The sequence below is a fragment of the Epinephelus lanceolatus genome, chromosome 20 (genome assembly GCF_041903045.1).
Source record: "Epinephelus lanceolatus isolate andai-2023 chromosome 20, ASM4190304v1, whole genome shotgun sequence".
NCBI lineage: Eukaryota > Metazoa > Chordata > Actinopteri > Perciformes > Serranidae > Epinephelus > Epinephelus lanceolatus.
The window spans coordinates 22,140,645-22,165,824 of NC_135753.1; the positions used below are offsets into that span (position 1 = coordinate 22,140,645).

The window sequence follows — 25,180 nt, forward strand, 5'->3', positions numbered from 1 at the left end:
AAGTTCTCTATCTGACTATATGTTTGCCAGTTCAGCTCAGTTACCAATGAACTATAGTTCCTGTGATATCACGATTAAACAGTATGGACTGATACCATCTTGGTTAAAGGGGACCTGTAATGCCTTTCCATATTTTGTGTCTTACATGTAGGGTTACAATGTTGGCTGTTCATATTAAACATGGCCAAAGATTCAAATAATGAGGGTATGAGGTATGTTAAACTAATCCCTGTGACCAAAAACCTCTGGCTTTAGACCATTCTGAATACTTTTTTTCTGATGTTTTTTTCTCTACAGTATGACATCATAGTGCGCTGGATTTCTTTATAGACCCATTTAGGGCTGACATCACAATAATGTCACTTTATTAGCTGGAGGCAAAACATGACTGTCCACCACAGGGCTGTAAGCTACATAGGAGTCTTAAAATGTCCTCGTGTTGTGTTATTGAGAGCCAGAATAGAAGGAGTCATGGCTCAAACTAACGCTATACTGAAATGAGAGCCCTGCTGGTCAAGGAAATGGAATGTTGTATTTCTATATGAATTAACAAATGGTTAACTTAATCACACATTCACTCCACTTGGTGCTTTGCTGCTCCGCTTCCCTATACAGTGTGCCTAAAGTGTGCTTTGCCACTCTGAGAGTGCCGTGCTCTAGATAACCGAATGGTATATTCCAACAGCGCTACGAATTTACAACGGTCCAGTTTGTGCCAGAGTGTGCTCCAGCACTCAGAGTGAGTATTTCTGAACGCAACACTCGCATCATCTTCCTCCATTATCTAAAACAAGCCAACAGAACTTGCTAGGTTGCGCTAGCTACTGTCTGTGGAGAATTGTTTTGCCTCCAGCTAAGCCCCGCCCACCAAAAATGTCATACCATTTACTAACAATAAAAGGGTCTGTACAATCATCTGCTCCAGTGTTTACAGTATGTTACCTACACTGCTAAATAGGACTACATGCTAATGTCAATGAAGCATGTAAACCTGGTTGCCGATATTTTAAATTTCTCCCAGATTTCGGATACATGTGAAGAAGCTTTTATTGGTGATTTTTTTTTATGGTAAAAAGTGCTGCTACAAACTACACCCACCACCAACCCACTAAGGCAATGGTTATTTGGACCTTGCTACAGTGTAGCATTGTAGTAAATACGTATGAGGCCAAACATAGCAATAACTAACGAGATGTAACCCTTACCTTTACCTCTCCTTAACTGCCTTACAATTTATAGCTAGCTAAATGCTAACATAGCATTTTCTTTGGGGCTTCTGCTTCCAGGCCAAGAAGCAAAGGGGACTGATCATGTAGCTATGGTGGGCGAGTCATGTGGCTGGTTGGCAACTTACGTAGCTGCTCCAGCTGCAGCTATACCAACTCATGCAGAGGCATCAAGATATTGAAGACCAGTCAGAGCAGACTGGGCTTTTTTGGGAGGAATGCTTAAAGAGACAGCTGCTAAAATGGACAGCTCAGGAGGAGGGTGAACACAGGTGTTCCAGCACAGACCAGAAGAATAAAGTGTTTTTGAAAATTAAAGCGTGTAGACATCAGTAGAAACCTTAGATACAAGTATGAAATGAGCATCTTACATCCTCTTTAGTAATGATACTCCTGGAGAGCAGCTTGAAGCCTGACCAGAGTGCACGCCCTCATTGAAAACCGAGGAGGGCGACTGGTCGACACGTCGGCTTCGACTAAACATCTGCTGCTGATTGTGTGGATAATTAAACAGAGCAGAGCTCACAGCAAAACTCCATCTTGTTATTTAGGGACAATCTGCTTTGGGGGGCTGAATGATTTACAGCTTGAGCAGTCATGTGTCACATCAGCGCTGATCCTCCACAACAAAACATTAATTTACTGGGATTGCTTTCCGCTGAGAGTTTTTAATTTGTTCGTAGTGTTTTGTTCGACGAGTGAAAAGAATTTTAAGCATTAATTTCTGTGAGTGTCAGATTTCCCAAAGCGCAGTTATGGATACCAAATTGTGCTGGGTCATTTAATCTCTTTTGTGCATCAGTCCTTCTATCTCTTTGTGTAATGATATTGTCTGCCAGATCTTCTGGGACTCCACAACCGTTTAATAGAGGAGTATTGCCTTTTCGGGGTATCTCTTTCATTTTATTGAGTCCTTGTTAGCAGACTGCCGTTAAGACTTCGTGATCAATCTCTGAAATGTTACAATTCTAATTAAAATACCACAGGGAGACATATTAAGTGCACAAATGTGTTAGAGCACCTGCAGCACCTTTTAACATCAAATTATCTTCATAAATATGTGTTTTTGTATGTGTGCCCATGTACCGTATTTTAGTTTGACCTGTACAGAAAGAGCCTAATTGAATCGACAGCAGAGGCTCCAGCAGTAACATGGAGCAGATGTGGGCTGACAGGCGAGTGAGTGAGGCTGGTGATTCTGGGGGCTGGGTAGGGATGTGCATAAGCAGTGTGCTTGAAAACCCCAACTGGAGTGAAACTGGTAGAGACTCTACTCAAGCACTCAATCTCCTTTTAAGCACAACCTGTCATAAGCCAAAACTGCACATCATTTCAGTCCAAATACAATCAGATGTCTGAACTCTCCAGACCCCGGCCTCCTGCTGTGTGTATACTGTTGTACAGCGGGTGAATCAGTTGGTGTTGAGTTGACATATGAAAGGCTCCAGAGTGCGACCAGAAACCTGTCAAGTGCGACTGAACATTTTCATTGGTCACACTGGTGCGCCTGACTTTTAGCAGGTTTGTCTCTGTGTGTATGTGTGTAGCATTTTTTCCCCATCTGCATTCTGCAAAGACCTGCCCCTTCTCTGCCTCTGATTGGCTCTGACTCTTATATTCTTCTTCACTGAATGCGGGAATGTGTTTATGGTTGAATCCTGGGACTGTACTACTCCTCGAGTGGCATCACAGTCTTAAAACATATCGGTACTATTGATTGTTTATTCAACAATACAACTGCTGCAGTGCCTGTTACATCGGCAGAGGTACCCACTGCACCCCTCGTAAAATGCCTAATCCTCACCCAACATCTTTAGCGCAGTGTTGCAGTCAAGACCACCTAAACGAAGACCAAGTCATGACCAAGACCAGATCAGTACAAGTCCTACACTGCAGGACACACTTAGGATTAAATGTGGAATATGCAAACCAAAACCAAGTGGATTTGAAAGATCCACATTCCCATAAAACTCCCATAGAAATAAATCAAGATTCCTCTTCATTCGTCTCTTTATTTGCCACATATCTATTGTATATGTATGTGTAGGTGCTGTATCTGATTTGTCTTCATTAAATCATCAAAATTGTAGAGGTGAATTTCATGTATGGGAATTAACCTTTGTTTCTATGGGCAAACAGTAAGGGGCTGAAATGAACTTTACTGTCTCTGTTCATCACTGCTTTAGTGATATCCCCACAGTTGTTGACTTGACCGGTCTTGACAGAGTCCTCTTTATCTGAGACCAAGACAAGACCAAGTAAAAATGCAGTTGAGTGTGAGATGAAACCGAGACTTTCAAAAAGTGGACTTGAGACCAAGACTGATCTTTAGCACTACAACACTGCTTTGACGTTAGTCAGTTACGTAATATGTAAAGAAATTACAGATATGTATGGGAACTGGGCAGCACAGTGGTGTAGTGGTTAGCATTGTCGTCTCACAGCAAGAGTGTTCCTGGTTCGAATCTAGGGTGGGGGAGTTCTTCTGCGCAGAGTTTGCATGTTCTTTTTGTGTCAGTGGGAGTTTTCTCCGGATACTCCGGCTTCCTCCCACAGTCCAAAGACAAGAAGTTAATTGGTGACTCTACATTGCCCGTAGGTGTGAATGTGAGTGTGAATGGTTGTCTGTCTCTATGTGTCAGCCCTGTGATAGTCTGGTGACCTGTCCAGAGTGTACCCCACCTCTTGCCCAATGTCAGCTGGGATAGGCTTCAGCACACCCTTGACCCCCAACAGAAGAAGCGGTTATGGAAAATGAATGAATGGGAACTGACCAAAAGGTAGCCCAAACGTAAAAACCTTGGGCGCACCAGTGCAACCAATGTAAAAAGCTAGTCTGGAGCCCTGATGTGTACAGACCTAAGGAAAGACTCTTTGCAAAAGTAAAAGTTAAGGAAATAAATTAGAGAGTGAATCCATTGTCCAAATAGTTGCTTATTAAGTTTTGTTGATGGACTTGCCATTGACTAATCGTTTTGTGGCGTTATCCACATCACTCTCCAAGTAGTGCTTTAAATTCCACCTTGCTGCTGAGTCATTCGTGCACACATGGAATAACACAGTCAACACTAGCAAAACTTTAACAGGCAATCTACACCAGAAACACCTTCTTCACTCCCACCCAGTAGTATTTCCTTGTATCAGTGGTAGTAAAATAAATATTCCCAGATGGCTTTCAACAGTCAATGAATACAGTGTCTTTCTCTATGTAATGTTACCAGTAGTTTTCTTTTGCCGGCTGCCATGTGTCTTTCGGCTGACCACAGACCAGCCTGTGATGTCACTCCTCTCTCCATTGCAGCGTTCCAACCTCAGGCACCTCGTTATCCTTGGAGCCCGGCCACGGCAGTGTTGGGTTAAACCCACACCGTGGGCCGCAGCCAGAAGCTGACTGACACACAGAAACAGCACAGCACGCAATACTGAACTGAATGAACTGCAGGGGCTGAGACTCTTGCATGTTTTCATGTCGTCAAACACACATTAACACCTCAGACCTCTATTTGCCTTTGGGAGCCCTGAGATATCATCTTTAGGAGCGATAATTGAAATCTCTAAGTAATAACATTGCATGTGGAGAAATTGTAGTAATGATGATGAAAATTTGCATTTTCACTTATAAATGGGAGCATTGGGATCATTTATACTCAATTAAACAGTTGCTCATTATAATGTGGAACCCTGTCGAGATGAAAAATGCTTTTCTGTGAAGACTGTGTGTGCATGTTTGTATACATGCAGAGTGCTTCATAGTGAAATTCAAAAGCAAAGAGAAACCATTGTTTTGGTCCAAAAGAAATTTTTGTTTTTGTCTTTTTCCCTCACTGACGCCTTTGCCAGCATGCGTTGTTGGCATTATACAATCTGACTCTAAGGGCTAGTGTACAATTTCCCAGCAGCCTCTCTGTCTCCAGCTTATGCTTTCCATACCCACACCAAGATACAGTATGATCCAAGCAAAGCCATAGTGCCCTGATGACGTCACTCAAGTCTTCCGCAAAACATAAACTCACGGGCCAAATCACAAGCACATGGCTGGTGCCACGGGAGTCAGCGGTATGTAGAGCCAGAGCACGCACCCACGTTTTCAAGCTTTCATAAACCGTCTCAGCTGACATGTGCATTTAGGTAGAAGAGGTTTGTAACCCTGACATGTAAGAGTCAGCCATAGTCATAGTCTTGTTTGCTTAAATCTCTTGCAAGTTTCTCATCACGTAAACAGGAAGACAAACTAATCGTCTCTTATTTTACTGTCACAAATTGTGAGCTAATTTTCCAAATGCACACAGTTGCCTCCTCACTAGTAAGAAAGTAGCAACAACTGAAAAGGGTAGGAAAGAGCATGCTCTGAACGGAAAGTGTGTTCTGCTTAAGGACACACTGAGAGTGGAAGAGGGGAAATCGAAAGGGAAATATAGATCGCCAGAGCAGGTTGGGAAGATGGAAAGGGTTTCAGGGGAGGGGATAAGGATGATAGGTTGAGGAGGAGAGTGTGCGAGCGTGTCGAAGAGGGCAGAGTGGAGAGGGGGGGAACCGGAACAGAATCTGCAAATGTATTATTCAAAGGGAGAGATTATTGCAGGCTTGTGGTTTCATCTCATTTTGCTCTTATTGACAGGAAGCTTCAAGAGGGAATTGGGGTGTCCCATTGCATGCTTCCATGCTTTCGATTCAAGGAGAACCGTACATATAGCTGTGGGAAAGAATAAAGGAAGAAGTCAGGCATGTACTGCATGTTGTCCGCTGGTGAATCATACCTAATTCGTGTCCATATATTGATGCTGCAGGTGTAACAGTAACCTGTGAGTGTGAGCAGATGTGCTAAAATCAATAACTTCTGGCACAGCTGAGACGGAACAGTTGCACTGCAGGCATTAGACTTTTCTCCCCCTAATTGAAATGCATTTGGCAGTAGTGGGGAGAGTTTGGCACTACATCACAGAAGCAGTTGTGAAACTTCCACTTCTCATGGTACACGTCCCTTTGGTAAATCGCTTGATTTATGTGGATATTAAAATTCCACTCAATCTTGACAAATGGTGTTTAATGATGGCATGGTGGCTGAAAGATAAGCAATAAACTTGGACGTATAGCACTGTCCAACAAATAGTATATTTTATTCTTACTGCAGACTTGTATTTCATACTTTGCTGGTTAAATATGCATCGGTCATCAGCACAGAGCACAGCTTCAAAGTCATTTTGCACTCGCAGTATTTGCTCTCCCATCAGAGTTGGTAATCACACCACCGCAGTGCAGTCTGTCTTAATAAGTAAAAATGTTTGATGCTTATTGCAGGTCAGAGTGTCAGTTTCAACACAGTAGTCACTCACTTCCTTTATCTCTGCTGCCTGGCGGCCGGAGCAGAGATCGATCCTCTCACTCTTGTTCAGATGTGACCTGATGTTTAGAGTGCAAATGTTCTAGTTAAAGTGCTGCATGCACGACAACATGATTAATGCAAGTAGCTGATCAATTAATGGCCGCTAACACACACAGGTTAGGCTTTGTTATTCTAACATACATATATCTACTTCTGCTTGCATCCTCGCAGACACAAAAACAGATGTGCAAATCCAACTATGTAAATCATATTGTTTGTTCTCCAAGGACACCTCTGCAATATATGCTCAAAGAACAAGACGATAGATGGTGTGACATCACTTTAAGTCATTCAGCACACAAAACATGGACTGTGCTCATCATGAAAACAACACCACAAATCTGTTGCTCAAACAGCATCGTTGTTGCGTTATGTAATTGATGGCATTTCTCTTCCCTCCTGGGGCAGTGATGATTAATATAACAATAGCTACTGCAGCAAGTTCCCACATCTTCCATGTGACATGCATTGTAAGCTCCTCACTACAGAAATGCGGCAGTGCAGCTAGTTTGCTCAAAGTGGGATTGCTGCTCGGATGGCTGCATGTGTAACCTGAGAAGTAAAGTTTTTCCTCACAGAATGAAAAATACGTCTTATTTGGGCAATTATAATTGATTATGGATATTATCCTAGCTACAGCAGGGAGGCAGTTTGGCAGTTTGGGTAAATGTTTTTCCTAAACAGAAACAGAGCTTTCTTGTCTCTACTTTCCCCCCATTTTAGAAAGTGATGAAAATGCTACAGTCATTGCAGCGGCAAAGGGAGTCCCAATTCACTAGAGCGCAGAGGAAGCTGGTGGGGCTTCTTTCTGCTCCAGCTAGTGTGCACTGAACCCCTGTCTATAAAGCCTAGAAAGGCTGAGCATCAGAGACCCGTTTCCATTAATCATTTCCATTCGATTCTATCGTTGAACAGCCATAATGATGACAGCTCTGCACTCAGTGATGCTTGATGTTGTAAAGAAGACCTTGACTCACCTCCTCAGCAGTTTCTGTGTTTAAAAAATCACCTCTGTGAGAAGCCGGGAAGACTTTGCATCTACTTTTGTGCAGCATCAGGGTCGTAAATTTGTTCCCCATTTTAAGGCAGTCGCTGTTCTTACATTGTAATATCTACAGTTACTGCATATGTGTCCTCGGTGACAGTGATTTAGTGATAATATGTCCTCAGCTGGCTCTAACATTGAGACCCTTTTAATGCTAATGTGCTTTGGGTGTCAATGATCGGACATTTTTGCCTGGTCTTGATTGACACTATAGTTTGAAAATGGCATCTTTGTCCTTGATGATGATGTGTGTGTAATAATGCATAATGCATTTTATCCTTTAATGATACACCAACAACAAAAAAAAAACATCTCACTGTTGCTTACATATTCTTGTTTTATCAGTATTTATCTCAGGTGGGTTTGAAGGCTTTTCCTGCTGCCATGTGCTTCCATATTAAGCTATGGTTGACATCTAGCTGGTCATAAATATTTGTGAGGAAGTGTAAATAGGAAGGAGGCGTGGGATAAGGAAATGACCTCCAGCGCACTTCACACACACACACCCCATCCTGCTGGTGTCAGTGCAGAAGCATCACCATGAGCCATGTGTGGGCTCCTGGAAGCCCTCATTAGCCCTTATAGGCAGCTCTGCCACACACTGCAGGGGTTTCTGGGGGATTTAATAACACCGAGTGTCATTCATCATGGTGGTGTGAGTGATTTACATGGACCAGCATGCATTTCTGCAGGGTCACATGTAATGTTATAAATCCTAGATTCCTTTGTGGTGTCCTCATGAGTGAACGGATGTGATACCAAATCCGCAGAAGGCTTGTGTAAAACGTTTTTCCTCATGTCTCTCAAGGTATTTCGGGGATCATTTTTGTTTCTTTTGTACTTCTTGAACAGGGGATGTCATGCTAATGTGCCCATTCCCAAGCTGCTCCTCTGAAAACATCTGTGCCTCAGATCCTTCTTCTTTGACGCTGCAGCTGACTGTTAATACTCCTGTGCTTTAAAGGGCCTCGAGTGTCCTATTGTCATGACGGAAGCAGAAACAAAGAGAATTAAGTATTCTCATCGGCCCAATAAAATAAAACCAGCTACACGCAGAGCAGGTCCTTTCTGGCCTGCAGCCAAATCCTCCATTAGAGTCTTGTGTAAAAAAAACTATTGGCTGTGTGTGTGTGTGTGTGTGTGTGTGTGTGTGTGTGTGTGTGTGGTCGTTTGGGGTTTGGTTATTGCAGAAAGAGCTACGAGCAGGCTGCATCTAAAGGTATGGATTTCTTGACTTCGACTGAAAGCAGAAATATGAACAGGAGTAATGCTCTTAAAGCTGCAGTTGGTAACTTTGATATTAAACAACTTTTTTCATGTTTTCCGAAACTGTCACTATATTTACACAGGACTGAATGAGACAGATAATCTGTGAAAAAAAATCATAATCCTCTGCTTATTCTGTAGCCTCATAGCATTTCTTCTTCTGAGATTATTTTTATGGCTTTAGCTTTTATTAGACAGGATGGTATGGTATAAAGCGTGAAAGGGAGAGAGCGAGAGAGAGGGGCGACAACATGCAGTAAAGGGCCCGAACCGAACCCGCAACCGCCATGGTAATGACACCCTCCCCACATATGGGATGCCTGCTCCACCCACTGGACGCCCCGCCTCATAGCATTTCTAATGGCCTTACTGCATGTGAACTAAAACAACCAACGAACCAACCAACAGTCTCTGACGCAGCTGTCAATCATGTCAGTCACTGCTTGTGAAATGCAGTCAGAGATTCTATTATTGCATTGCCTATTTTTCCACTTCAGATGTTTTCAGACTTTGTGTTTTAGTGTACTGTTTAGCTGTAAAATGAGAAAGTTGCTCCGGCCGATGTGTGGTGCTTGGCACTCCATTTTAACTCTATCCAACATGGCGGTCACTAAAGCCCCGTTTCCACCAAACACTTTCTGTATGGTACCTTTGGAGCCAAAAGTAAACCTTCAGACATGGTACCTAGACCCTAGCGTTTCCACCACAAACTACTCTTAAATGTGGGCGGGGTTGTTGTCACTCAGTGCTCTGTCTAGCATTCACTTGGCCCAGAGAATTACGTTTTTTTCTCTCAGACTCCAGCTGCTGTGAGAGGCAGCAAAACATCCTTTCATTTTGTAGTGACAGTCTACTAATAAAACTCTCCACAGTATGAACAGTGAGCCTCAAAACCAGCCACAGCTCAGCCCTGAGCAGAGTGACTGTCCTCTACTGACCAATCAACAGACTGCAGTGTTCACAGCTCCACCTTTTAGCACCAGATCTGTGTGCTAGGTACCCCAACGGAAGGGGGACCAAAAATGGGGATGGTATTGAACGCTTCCATTGGTACCATCCACAACTTTTCACAGTGGAAACTGAAAAAAAGCGTACTGAACTGAACTGTACTGTACTGCTTGGTGGAAACGGGGCTAAACATTCTCATTTTACAGCTACAGTACACTAAAATATGCTTTTGAAAACATTTGAGGCAAGAAATATGCAATGCAGTTACAGAATTTTGCTCCGTATTTGATCAACTCTGCCTAGTTTGACAGTTTAACCTCTGTTCATGGACTGATTAACATGATTGACAGTGGCATTAGAGACTTCTCGGCTCTGACTGGCTGTTTCCGGTGTGCTGCAGTCTGATTCTATTGAATGCCATTACAGGCAGTAGGCAGAGAAGAGGGACATGATTTTGTCACAGACTATCTGTCTAATGTACTTCTCTCAGAATATAGTGACATTTTCAGCAAATATGACACAAAGATATTTTCATATAAGTTACCAACTGCAGCTTTAAGAGAAGAAGCAGAACGACAAGCAGTTCTGGTAACCTTTATGTTACTGACTGACAGATGGTGGGTTGGAGTTTTGATTGGCACCAAATTCCACCCAAAAACTTGAGAATCAATGAGAGACGCCAGAATTTTTCTTCAGTGTTGGAGAATGCCAAAAGAATCCACACTTGTGTGAAAGTCTGCAGGGGCGTTCAGTGTCCTGGGGCAGCTGGAGTTCAGGGGCTTAAACCTGAGAGCCAGTGTAGATGGGTGAAGAAATAACAGACCCCCAGTGATTTAAACCATATATATAATCTGTATGTAATCCAATATGTTCTTATTGTTGTGTTTGCACACCGTGTGTGGGCTCAGAATTTCATTTTTCATCCATTGTAAATGTTTCTAAGGTGCTCCGTCTCCAAACCTCTGACAAAACATCATCAGTTCAGAAGATGTAATGCAGGTCTTCTTTAAACCATACATCACTTGCAGTCTGACTCCTATTATTTTGTCATTAGAGACCTCCAGGAGAGTCAGCCCTGCTCCTCAAGCTGTGGCTGATGGTATTTTTAGAAATGACTCCTACAGCAAGAGGATGAGATAATCAGCGGGTATTGTGACCTTGCCTCTGCAGAAGAGGTGTGGAAGGGCGGGACGAGGTGCTTTTATTTAGTCTGAAACAGATAAACAAATACCTGCAGATGAAGTTGGGCAGTGATACAAAAGTCGACTCCTCTCAGGCAGATACTCTTTTATACCTTTAAGATAAAAGTCCGAGCAGCTGACCGATAAGCAGGGGGACAAGGGTGAATGGACGCACAGCACACAGTTGAAGTTGACAGATAACAGGCCATACCTGCAGTGCGAGCCAAGTAGGAACTATTTCAGGGCCAGGTTTTTATATTTCCAATAAACTTTCTTTTGTGTTATTGTGTTCTGTAGCGTTTTATCGCTCCACTCGATCTCGGCTCTCTCTATTGACCTGTTAAAAGAATGATGTTTTGTTAGGAAACTGTCGGATCTAACTTTCATTAACTACGGCTGTTTGTTTTTCCCCAGCAACCAGACCTTGAACGCCACACGCTCACCGGCATGCTCACACTTACAATATGGATGCCAGGTGTTTACTGTTGAAGCTTTAATGAGAAAATCAAATATTTAGAGCTTTAAACAGTCGACTCAACAAAACACTGGCCCGTTGCCCCTCATGTAGATTGTTCAGCAGATATACTTGCTCTTTACGAGAGGAGATGAAGAGGTGTGTGCTCCATGCCGTGATGTGGTGTGACTCCTGGTCTATCCTGAGCATCTTTTGAATGAGAAGGCCATCTTGAACCAATTACATGGGCTGTTAGCTCTGTCTGAACCCTCAGCAAACTCTGCACTTAGTCGTTTAGTAGAGCACGCCACAAGGTTAAAGGATAATTTGCCCGATAGAGATTAGATACCTGGAAAACTTCAACAAGTGAAGATATAAAATGAGCAGGTTACTCATCCGTGTCTCAGAGTAGATGTTGCATCGTAAACTTAGATGTGAATGAGCTTAAGTGAATAGAAACATTTGCTCACATATTAGACCCAAAGCTTTATAGGCTTAAATGGATGAAGTGTACTACGGAGGCTTAAAGATTCAGTGTGTAGGATTTAAGGGGATATATCAGCAGAAATGGGATGTATTAGAAACACTGTGTAGTTTAGTGTATTATCACCTGAAAGTTAGAATTGTTGTGTTTTGGTTATCTTAGAATTCGCCGTTTTTACCTACATAGGGAGTGGATCCTCATCTACAGAGTCCGCCATGTTGTGCAGCCGTGTTTGTACAGTAGCTCAGAATGGACACACCATACACTGACTCTAGATAGGGCCAGTTGCATTTTTGCATTTTCACAATGGCCACTGTAGTCACCGCAATGAGCGCAGGGGCTGGTTGCTCCGAGTGATGAAATTCTAAAAAAATTCTTAGAACTGTGACTTTTTCTTAAGACTAGGTCCTTGAAAAGGTAAAAGTTATTCACAGAGCATCTTAAACCTTAAAAGAGCTCCTAAGGTGAAAAACTGTTAGATGCAGGGAGGAGGACTTTTCAGAGGCTTAAGAGTTTCTTAATCAGAGGAGAAAAGAGAGGTCGGAGAAATATTTTCCAAACACTGGATGACAGTGAGTTAATGAAATGCTACAGATTAGATTGTGTAGGGATAATATGTGTGGTTGATGTCATTAGGGATACGCACGCATTTCCCACCCAACGCTGTGATGTCGGAAATAAAGTGATCAACACTAAAATATTTAAAAACTGGTAAAAGGCAACAGTGCAGCAGTGATGACTTGAGTCTGTCTCAGCCTTCCATCAGCAGAGTGACTAACACTGTAACAATGACAACACTTATACAGTCAGCAGTTCATTTCATTTCCACTGGGTGTCCACACCTTGCAGGCGTGTCTGTGACAACCAATCACATCTGTTAAAAGAATGCATCACACCTAGCAGCCGGGTCAAACATACCTCCTCACTAAGGTAAAAGTCCCTTCCTTGCTCAGAGTTGCTCTGACAACTTTCCTAAATCACTCCTAATCTCGGACTCTTAGGGGCTGTCCACACCAACGCGGGTATTTATAAAACCGTGACTCTTTGCTCACGGTTTGGCCTTTCATCCACACGTAACCGCAGTTTTGGGCCTCTGTAACCAGAGTTATTTGTAACCGGAGTCCAGGGTGAACTTTTTGGAAAAGTCTGGTGTCAGCAGTCATGTGTGGACAGGATAACCGCAGTTATGTTGTCTCACCTCCATTGTATGACGTCACAGTGTGCGACATAAACAGAAAACAGCTGTGTTATTACCCGATCCAGTGTGTGCGAGAGACGATTTGAGGATGGACCTAAACAAAATACTGCTGCTATTTAGCAGCATATCAGCACTTTGTGGCTGTATCATACAACTAACGCTACTCAACCACATCCAGCAACAGAGGCGCAAGAGTGTGCTATTACGGAGACTGCTCCTGCTGCATAATAGTACGCTTGTTGTTGTTTTTCCAGTAATGACGTTTTACTGCCTTCTGATTGGCTACAATGGCCTTACAGTTAGGAGTTATATCGCCACCTACTGCTTTGGCCTGTGTATTACATTGCTTGATAGTGGAATTTGCGGTGTCATGTGGACGGAGGTATTTTTATTACACCGCTTGTATGGACGCAGATTTTTTAAAAACTGGAGGCCAAAAAAGTTTGGTTTTAAAAATACCCGTGCTCGTGTGGACTAGGCCTTAAACCTTACCGGGAGAAGTTTCAGCTGGTTGCAATCTGCAGTACTCTCCTTTAGATACTACTAATTATACTCCTTTAAGGGACTTGTCACATGTATGATTAGGCAGGTATTTTTTCTCCAGTATGACTTTGGTATATATATAGTGTGTGTGTGTGTGTGTGTGTGTGTGTGTGTGTGTGTGTGTGTGTATGTGCAGGGTTCTCAATGACTTTTCACTCCAACCCGCCTGGTTTATAATCACTCTAAAATCTTGAATCAGGGATGTGTTAACTCTGCTGTGATGAATTAATTTCATTAATATTATGTCAGGCAGAAATACCACAGTCATAATGAATGCCTCCTTGGCCTGATTTTAATCACTTAATAGCAGAGTGAATGCAGACGAATGAGCCCTGCTCGGCTGATTCTCATAAACAATCTCCCTCCCTCAAAGTCTGTCGCTGCTGCATCGCTTCAGACTGAATTTTTCCTTGACTATTTGCGATTTCTGAACTGTATGGATGACTGTGTGTGCTGTACATTATTATTGCTGCCGGCAAAGAAGTAATGGAGTATGTGATTTTATTACAAAGGGTTTAATGTGGTGTAGTGTACCTATTTTTAGCCCACTGCTGGATTACTGAGATTTGATGGAGTCACAGACTGCTGAGTTTGCACCAGTAGCACTCCACCTCAGATGGACTCATTGCGGCATACATCCCCTCTGTCTGCATAATGACACCAGTCCAGTGCTGCCTCTGGTGGACAAAGGGGGAAAATAACACCAAAATGGACTGTACTCTCGTGAATGAATGAGGCAATGGCATTTGGAGTGATGCCCAGGACAAGAGATGCTTAGTTCGTGTTTCTGCTGAGCTGTACCCAAGTTACTCTCGTGATTGATAGTCAGATGGTGAAGCTCCATAATGAGCAGGTGGCCTACTTTTTCCAGAAAGGCAGCCAGTGCTCCTGATGACCTAATGGTGCAGAGAAAAGAATACCACATTGTGTTTTTCAGGCAATGGAGCCTCTAAATAAATAAAAAAAAAAAAACTTTTGTGTGATTGTTAGTCTACTGCAGTATGTTAATACTTAATACACAGTGTTTTTTTCCTCCACTGCAGTACAAACATCCAGTTAGACTCACTCCATGTGTAAACTATTGTTTCTCCCCCTCAGGGCTTTCTACCTGGATCAGTCCAACATGCCACCTAGCTCTGCACCCAAAGCTGCCCTCATAGATAAGGTAAGAACAACCTCACACAACCTTGTGCTGCATTCATGGAAAAACTGGAGAGCAGGATTAGATCTAAACACTGCAATGTGGAAGTGATTGCATGTGTAACGACTCACAGGATGGCAGCTGCAAAGTCAACTGATACGTATAATCAAGCAAAGAAGATCGGCAGCAAATACCTGTTTACTTCAGTGAGTGACATCGACTGTGTCAGTGTGAATTTAGACCATATTAGAGTGGGGAATTGTTTAAAATACTGTGATACCAGTACTAATATTAAGTCCCGACACCCAGCCCTACAGTAAATGCATAAAATATTCACCTAATGTTACCTAGAATTACCTAATATTTCCTGTAGTTACCACCAGGAAGCTGACATGAGCATGTTTTCCCAGTGGGCAGCTCTCTTTTGTTGTAAATCTGCATTCAAAGCACAATCTAAATCTACCTGACAGAAGACCACAAACACCTCATACTCAGCAGATCTACTCTTCTTATGCAAATTGCTCATAAACAGCCTGGCAGTGTTTTTATTCCCAAGCTGGACCCACCACTAACCCCTCTCCTTCTGTTTCTGCCCAGTTGATGCGCCCCCTGAATGCTCTTGAGGAGCTGTACCGTCTGATGGAGAGTTTTATCAGTTGCCGCCGCACCGCTGCCTGTCAGTACACCGCCTGCGGGGCTTCCGGAGTGGGGCTGCTCAGTGTGGCCTCTGAGCTCTGCTCGCGTCTGGGAGCCACACACATCGTCATGTGCAACAGTGGTGTGCATCGGTGAGTGAGTGGGCACATATATGCCGCACATACCTTCCAGGCAGCGTATGAACCCGCCTCCAGTTTAATTACACGCTCCTGCTTACCGTTTTCGTTCTTTTGACAGCTCTCTTGCAGTTTTCTTTTCTCTTTCATCTCTTTTGCATTAACACTCCTCTCACCTTTACCACATCTACCAGAGTTTCTCACTGGTTCCCTGCACCTTCTTTTATCCTCTGTCTACCTCTCAATTTCATGAGAACCCTTCCTGCGCTCCTCACCATGGGGATTTTCTATTAATACCCATTTCTCTGCATTAATTACCAGCAGCATATTCTAGTTAATAGGGCCCATTGTTTCTCAGGCCAGATGAGGGACTTTCAAGTAGGTATAGCACTTTACACAGGGAGGAGACAGGTCAATTACTCCCATTCTCATTGAATTCTATATATGGCAGCCTATTTCACCTGCAGCTAAGGGCACCATTCATCAATGCATAGGGACAGAAATATCCCGATCGTTTGTCACCACTGATCCCCACCTTTCATCCCTCATCTCTTACTCTATCCCTTCCCTCCACGCACCCACCTGTCTCTCTGATACCCTTCTTCTTTACCCGGTGACAGTTTCCATATCTCTGCGTCTCAGTCACATGCTCACACACGCCCGCGTTCACGCCTTTGCCAGGTGTGACTGATGGCTTGATAAAGTGCGGCGGATGGAGCCATGTGGTTGCCTGAGCTCTAATAGAAAGTTCCTGTCCGTGCAATGACTGCTGCTACTTTATTAACCTGCAGCCTGTGTGCGTTTATGTGTGTGTGTGTCTTTGCAATTATACACACTAGCCACAACTCAGCCAGGCAGGCAGGCTAAGTGTAGCGAGACACAGCAGGTGACAGGTTCCTGCCATATTTAGGATTATTTGTGAACTGGCTTCCTCCTTAAACACTGTTTTACCCTGCAAAGCTGCAGACTGATGGGCATATTGGATTCACAGGAGAGTGAGTTAGCGAGGCTTTGCCTGAAGAAAGTATCCACAAAATCAATGTCGTAAACTTTGGCCGACAAGCTTTTCATGTATAACACCCTTACGATTGACAGAATACAGATTATATATGAATGAACCAATTTCACTCCTTTCTCAAACATTGAAATATTCAAAATGTATTGCTCGTGTAAATGGTGAGCACACAAACTAAATCTGGTATAATTGAAAAAGCTGTGAAACCAAGCCAGTAGATTAGTAATGTGGAAATTGCATTATCATTGTGGCAGCCTTCTCAGGCACTATTGATTGGATTAGTTGACTTGATGGATGAGTTTTAATAACAGTGAAAGCGTGATATTTTGGGGGCATCAGCATTTTGCAATATGCAGCGCTCCTTTCTTCTCCAGGTTTGTTTTTTTTTTTTTTGTCCATCACCTCCCACAAAAAACATTAAGAGAGGCAAAAGGAGAGTTCGCCGTCTGACAGCAGAACAAAAACGATATCAGAGCAGGGAGAAAATACCACAAGCACAAAGCCTAATCCACACTCCAACTTGCTTTTTATTCATTATCGTGGAATTTCACAGAGTAGTTATTTCTCAGAAATAAATGTTCGGCCTGTGTGCACTTCCTCTTTGCTCATTCCTCCTGTTTCTGCATCCTCTCTGTCATTCTTTCCCTTTCTTTGTGTGTGCTGCTCTCTTGTTTCATCTCATTTATCAGAATGGACTTAGCTCTGGATGGAACACAGAGTGTAAATGGGATATGGGTTGGAACAACATAAAACAGATGGGTATAAATCACCTCATACTATCTCACCAGCCCTAATGAAAAGAGAAACCGTGCAGCCTCACAGACACACACTCACACAGATTTTGTGCATTTCCTTCATCCTGCTCCAGCTGAAGAGATATTTAAAGATCCTCTGTGGGTGAATTTTTTTTCTCTTCCTTTATTGGTGTGGGAAGCTGAAAATGGATGCTTAAAATATTCTGGGGTGGCCTGCGAAAGGACATTCTTTTGCAATTCTCCACCGGGATATCTTTTGGCACATACTGGAGATGATTGTTGAGTTCATTACTTTTATCACATCATGTTACGCCGTCATAAAGTTATGCAACTGGAACTCGGGGGGGCTTTTAAATCTTGATCTGATTGCCTCAAAGTTTGGCTTCTGGCGGCAATAAGTTCCTCATCACACATCTGCTCTTTCTTTTTTTTTAAGTTTTGTTCTCAGTTGGTGTGAAACCCTACCAGAGAGATGGAGATATTAAACAAACAGCTCATATTTCTTAGCGGCCCCATGGCAATGTTACTCTTTGTAACTGCGCCTGCCAGCGTTGGAACTTTGGACAGTTCAATTTGCAGTGAAAAGGCCCTGGATCGATATACTAGTACAGCTTGTTATCATAGAAAGGTCACCAGCAGCCTTGATACTTGTCACAGGCTCTCTAAGGATTTATCCGCATGCTGCCATCTGCCTGTGTGTGTGTGTGTGTGTGTGTGTGTGTGTGTGTGTGTGTGTGTGTGTGTGTAAAGTTGAGAGAGGGGAAGAGACACAGTGTGTCTAAGTTTGCTGTAACTAATAAATCACACACTCGCGTCAACACTCATTTTACGCACATCACACCCTTATGGCAGTGAGAGCATTTCGCCTCTGCCACAGGAGACACGCTGACTTGTCCTTGGACCCATTTCTCTCGGCTGCAACGAGAAGCATCAATCCTGATGATGATGAGAAACGCGGGAAGTCTTCTCAAGTGCTGCAAGTCCACCGCAAGGTTCTATCCTCTCTTTCTGCTCGGTCTAAAGCAAAGATCAGGAGGTTTGTTATTCTCCTGATGCCGTGTGTTTGCTCGCTGTGAGTGACATCTCAGTGGCAAGCAAAATGATTCATTAGCAAGGATATGAACGAAGGTGATGCGGGAGGAATGTGAAGGCGATGACAAGGTGTCAAGAGGAGCAAAATGCGTGCGGGGAGATTTGATATAATCGTACTGAATTCTGCCAGAGCCTCATCATATCTGGATGAAGCCCAGAGTTTGAGTTTGGCATGCTTTTGTTTTCTGTTGATGTTTGTTTCAGTCTACATCTGTTGCAAGGGCGACTTTGATTGCCACGGCAGCATGTTAAAAAAGAGTGAATGAGATAGTGTTGACTGAAAAAGGTGTTTACTGTCACCATAAATGATTTTATTGTGACTGTAGAGGAAGATGGACAACATGTCCCCATGTTCCCCCACTGTACAAAAATAGGCCGAAATATCCAGGATACAGCTGCTGCTGCTGTCTTTGGCTGGTAACATCAGTTGGAGCCAGTCGTGGGGCTCCCTAAAACTTGCTATTTCACCTGGATCGCTGTGATTTTACAGGATTGTAGCAGTGCACGCTTCTGCGAGCTCAATGATTGCACTCAGCCTGTGAGTGCAAGTTCACAAGTTCTCAACTGAATATGATAACCTGCGTGCACCTTTGTAAGAAGGCACAACAAAATTTGAACTATTTAGGTTTTACGTAAATAAGAAGTTGGACTACGGGCTAGTTTCATAAGTGCTATATCGTAGGTAACTGGACTTGCTTGCAATTCTTGAAGACATTTCACCTCTCATCCAAGAAGCTTCTTCAGTTCTAGATGACCGGTGCGGAGTCACAGGCTTTAAACCCTGTGTGGGGGTGAACCTTTACAGAGTTGTTGGGGTCACATGTGTGCTCTTGGTTTCAGAGTTTCGTTAAGTTCACATGTGACAATTGTGACCTCAACTACTCTGAAACCAAGAGCTCACATGTGACTTGGATGAGACGCAAAACATCTTCAAGAAACGCAAGCAAGACTAACTGCCTACGATATAGCATTTAGGATTAACGTGACCTGGATGACTGAGAATCTTCACCAACATGGGCTAGTTTTATTTTTTCCAATGCTTGGAAACTTAGGCAAACTAGACTAAATAGTACAAATAGTACAATTATATTCCCAAAACTGCACTAACAGGAGCAATATTTTTCTCTATGATCATCCAGCATCATTTAATCTCTCAGTGAGAATCTGATAAATATGCAGACTGTGAGCGAATGTATGAGCTCGACCTGATGTTTTCTCTCTCTGACCAACAGCTGCACTCTGAGTGTGACACTGGAGCAGGCCATCCTGCTGGCCCGGAACCACGGCCTGCCCCCTCGCTGCATCATGCAGGCCACTGATGTTATGAGGAAGCAGGTATGTCTCACACACACGCATATAGCCTCTCTCTTTATTTCCACTCCTGTTATCACTGCTGCAGTCCCTGCTGTGACATTTCCTCACTCAGAGGGAATTTGTGCTTCAGTCTCTGCATCCAAAATCATTAGATAAACTGTATGCTTCATTGAGTCAAACAAGGCTGCCAAAAGAGTATTAGCAATGAGTTTAACGTTGCATGTAGAGGAGCATCCATGCCATTAAGCTTCCTTGGTTACTGTTTCCCTCAGACACTATTACTTCAGTGGGAATGCAATTTTTAAAGGCAGCCAAGTAAGTATATTTCTGGGTGATGAAAGAAGTGTCAGCAGCTGTCCACAAGCAAAAATTATTAGCTCTGCTTCTGTCTATATAATACTTTATTTTGCTGTTTGACCCCTATCTGATTTCAATCTTATCAGATATGCATTCACCGCAACCAGAATATGAATTTGACCAAATGAGGCGATAAAAAAAAGAGTAATGAGAAACTGAACAGATTGGTTGAGAGTCTGGAGCTTGTTTGTTTGTCCGTGTGTCGTTTTGGGGTCAAGGCAAGGAATTCCCATTACTTTCTCCGTGCGTACGCACTCACCCTACAAAAGGCTCCAGCCATGACCGGCTCCTGGCCCATATCTCAGACAGTCATTAGAAGTTCTGTGAGTGGTGGTTATATTGCTGTTTGCAGTGAGAGGAGAAGTTAGTCGAGAGGCTGAGATCCTGCGGGAGGACAGGCATTTAATTTCTGCACTCAGAGAGCTGGGCTGCCAGCCAGGAGGATGCAACTCTGTGCATTGTGTGACCTTGAGCAATACTGTATGTGTTTGGGAAAAAATCCATCTTGTGGCAGGTGTGGTTTGAGATATTTGTAATGGAATATTAAAAGGTGCAGGTATGGAAATGTGCTGTTTGCCTCCTTGCGGGACACACAACTTTTTTGCTTTGTGTCATTTTTCAAGACACTTCCTGTTATTTTTTTTGCATCATCATTGACCGAGACACTGCTGAAAAGAGATGGTTCATTCCAGATAGAGAGCAGAGGGGAGTCTGCTTTGCATTGTCTGACGGTGTGTGTGTCTCCTTGCTCTCAGACATCAGCCGACGAATCTGATGAATATGAATATCACACAGGGTTTTGGATGACGCCTCTTCTTCCTCGCTGAATAGTCATACTTACTGATGAAAAGGTTATCCGCACAGCATCCGGCCCCAGCAGGCCCCATCCATCAAGCCCAGACGACATCATTCAGAATGAGAATGCATGAGTGATTTGGGCAAAATGGGTCCAAAAACAGCTTGATTTGTAAACTCCTGCATAGCAATCTCCAATATTTGGTCTGTGCAGGATGAGTATAGTTTACTATATAAAACTACCTCAACTTCTGGGCTTTATTTTGTCCTGTTTCAGCATATGGAAGGAACAAGTTAGAACAGTTTTTATAAGAAAATGTGTTTCAACTTGCAAACCCAACGAAAACTTGGCTGACCAAGATGGATCAAATTAAATAAACTAGATTCAGATTTCCTCCCTGGTAATATTTATTTCATGTTCTCATTGATGTTCCAACCATTACAGCCTCAGCAGAATATTGAGTTTCAGTTTTCGGCGTAGAGACATCATCTGTACAACAATCAGCTACCAGGTTTGAGTTTTTAAGTGATGCAGGAATGAAAAATGAAAAACAATTATACAAAATACATGCAGCATTTTAAATGCATGACTAACTCAGTGTTCGTTATACACCAGCAGGGATGGACTGTGCATTTTAACATTTGCACATATTTGCACTTTGCTGCTTCTCAGACAGCCATATTTACCATATTTGCCCAATATATCTTTTACTCCGTGTGAACTGTTGTTGTATTCAAGCTAGCAGCAAGGTTTTAATATTGATTCCAGGCTCAAATATAGGATGGATTGCTAAGTGATTCTGTACAGAGTTATATTCCTCAGGGGCTGAATACTGAAGACTGTGGTAATCCTCTGACTGTTCCTCTAGCATCACCACCATGAGGTTGATATATTTGTTTGATAGGTTGCCATGAAAGAGACAGACAGAATTGTAATAACTCGTAACTGTACTAACTGTGGTTGGCACGGTGGTGCAGTGGTTAGCATTGTCCCCTCACAGCAAGAGGGTTCCTGGTTCGAACCTGGGGTGGGGTTCTCTGCAAGTATCCTCCCACAGTCCAGACTTGCAGGTTAATTGGTGTCTCTAAATTGGCCATAGGGTGAATGTGAGTGTGAATGGTTGTCTGTCTCTATGTGTGAGCTAGGCTTGTCACGATACCAGAATTTCAGTAGTCGATACCAATACCAGTGAGTTTCCACAAATCTCGATACTCATTCGATACCGCGATAAAAATCATGTATTTCTAAATTCACTACTTTATTAAAACTGTTTCAAACTTTGAAGTAAACCCAAATAATGTAATATATTTCAGGATAAGTATAACATAACACAAATGATGGTAAGTTGAAACTCACTCACCCTGAATTCTTTAAACAAGTCAGGGTGTCTGTCTTTTAAGTGTTTCCTCCTTTGGTCTGGAAACTTCGGAGGCACTGTTTGCAGACTGGTTTTTGTGAGTTTATAATTACTCCGCTTTCTTCTGCCTCAAATGCAAAATATCTCCACACATGACTCCTACTACCTGACTTTTCGACAAGCTGAGGTGTTGTGGCTCCAGCAGCATTTCTAGAAGCCATATTTTCTGGCAAAGACAATGGAGAGCAGACGTTCTTCTTTAGTGCTCGTCATCGGCACAGACTGACGCGTATACTGCCCCCGTCAGTTCCGAGGTACCAACGTATTTTTTGCGTGTTGCCATCAACTTGGTACCAAAGTATCGGTTCTCATGACAACCCATGTGTCAGCCCTGTGATAGTCCGGTGACCTGTCAAGGGTGTACCCCGCCTCCTGCCTAATATCAGCTGGGATAGGCTCCAGCCCCCCCATTACCACCAACAGGATAAGCGGTTACAGAAAATGAATGAATTAATGTACTAACTGTACCTTTTTTGCTTCTAATAAGCTAATCTTAGCGTGCTAAACTTAGAGGTGATCATGGTAAAAGTTATACTTGCTAATTACTGGCTGTTAGTGATGTCATTGTAAGCATTTTGCTATGCTGCCAGTCTGACATAGAAGCCAAACCATTGAATTACAGGTCCTGAATCCCTCGAATGATGCCATGGGGCCCCAAAATGCTTCTTCCCATAGACTTACATTGTGAAAGAGACGTCTGTAAATCAGTGGGTACATTTTTTGAGCCTCACAACCCCCGTGAAATAACTAGTTTCACTATTGGAATTTGATCCATTCAGTCTGATAACTTTTCAGAAGTCTAGAAGAACCGCGTATCAAATCACTCTAACCCCCATTCAAGTTAGCGGAGGGCTAAACAGGAAGCTAGCTGGATCTCTAGTGTGCTTGTTCTATGGGTCCATGGATGTGGAAGATCAGGTAATTTTATATCAGGGACATCGAAGATTTTTGGCAACTTTTATATGAATGAACTGGACCCCACCTTCTACGCTGTATCCAGTTTTCTTTATACATCCGTAGTGCTGCCTCACAGAGTTGTTAGTATAGCTGACTCATATTTTTGTGACTTACTTTGTTCCATGGCCTTGTAACTGAAAATCAGAATCTGAATTCATCAGGCATCATCAGACATTTTTGTTTAGAGATCTTAGATATGTAAATCGAGTTCCTCTTGTTAAAGAAACTGTAAAGAGAGTTTTGCCTTGACTCTTTGTCTCTAACTGATCTCATCTATTCCGGGTGTCGTGTCCTCCAGGGACATTAGGGGGCATCTCTGTCCAGAGGAATCAGAATGGATGGCTGTGATAGGCATCGAATAATTGCTGATGCTATCCGGCTATCAGGACATAACTCGGGGCAGACAGTAAGATGGAAAACGGCAGAGTTGTAACTGAGAGGTCAGCTAATGCACTTTTGGCCAGTTGCTGCCTCTCTGCTCAAAGAGGAGACGCTGATGACCTCCTCGGATAATGATTTGATTGTGTATTTTTTGCTTTGGTGCGTGCGTCACAAGGGGGAGAGAGAGGGTGTATTTGTGAGTGCAGGTGTTCACGTCTCTAAATTGAGAGGCTGAGTTGCTTCCTGCTCCCCTACGTTCGTGTATTTGCCGACTCTGCGCACAGCCAGCAGACTACAGGAACATTAGTGAAGAGCAGACATACTCCTGACTGGGTATAATCAAACTCCGACACACACACTCGCATACAGGAACTATTCATCCTCCAAATCCCTTACTACTTACTTTTATTTCCTTACAAAGACTATTCAGCAGTTGAAAGAGGAAAGACAGCACACAGCAGCTGTTGTTCAAATTTTAAGGTCCTAACGTGCATCATATGACATTTACTTCAAAACCTTTAGTATTTATAGCAGCTGTTTAGACTAGAAATGACTCCTATTCTCTCACAGGTGACCGCCAGTCATTCATGGCCTGACACGAAGCAATCTTACTTGGGCATTATTAAACAAAAACCATCAGGAGAGATTTATTCTTCCAAGACGGTGTCCAGGCGTAGCTCATCTGTTTGCCCAGCGGACCTTTAAAACGTGTGCTTTTTGTGTCTTCTCTCTCTGGTGTTTTTCTAAGCCCCTGTTTATGACTGTCGCATTTCGGCCTGATCCATGATGTCATGAACTATCGATGTCTGTTTCTCTTTCAGGGGGCGAGAGTTCAGAATTCTGCGAAGAATCTGGGAGTGAGGGATCGCACGCCTTCATCAGTCCCAAGGTAAAACTGCAGCCACATCCTGTGTATATGAGCCGACATCATCTTAGGGAATTAAAGAACAAGCTTTGAATGCTGTAGCTCATTAATTACAATACTCTGCATTACTGCTGGCCATTTTAAAGCATAGTTCTTTGAATGATTTCCCACCCTCCAGGCAGCCATTTATTTCCATTAGTTTTACTTGGGCATTAAAATTAACTTAGAATTTAGTAATACGGTTGCAAGCAGTGTTGGTGCTTTCAAGGTTTCACTGATTTGAAAACTGTAACCAAAGCACAGTTTTTAAAGCACAGACCTACTAGATGAATTCACCTGTCAGACTACAGGTGGACAGTATATATTTTTAAAAAATTTAACCTGCAAGTTGCACTTTAAGTTTGTAAAAAAAAAAAAAAAACACTTTATTTTGAAGTACAGTGGATTTCTGGCACATAGCTTTTATTTTGAGGTGCCATTTCCTACTGTAGAGAGATTGACACATGGACAGCTTCTTAACAGAGAGAGCAAGCTAGCTTGACAACATGGCCAAACACAAGTGTGACGCTGAATATATTAAAGTGTGTCA

At 42.9% G+C, this 25,180-nt stretch overlaps 1 protein-coding gene across 1 annotated transcript in view; it reads left to right on the top strand.

Moving 5' to 3' along the window:
* prex2 (phosphatidylinositol-3,4,5-trisphosphate-dependent Rac exchange factor 2) overlaps positions 1-25,180 on the top strand; it is a 130,443-nt gene that overhangs the window by 102,480 nt on the left and 2,783 nt on the right. Inside the window, exons 37-40 of the mRNA XM_033638992.2 lie at positions 14,827-14,893; positions 15,467-15,657; positions 19,737-19,839; positions 24,548-24,615. Coding sequence (XP_033494883.1) covers positions 14,827-14,893; positions 15,467-15,657; positions 19,737-19,839; positions 24,548-24,615 — 429 coding nt within the window. The remainder of the gene's footprint in view (positions 1-14,826; positions 14,894-15,466; positions 15,658-19,736; positions 19,840-24,547; positions 24,616-25,180) is intronic.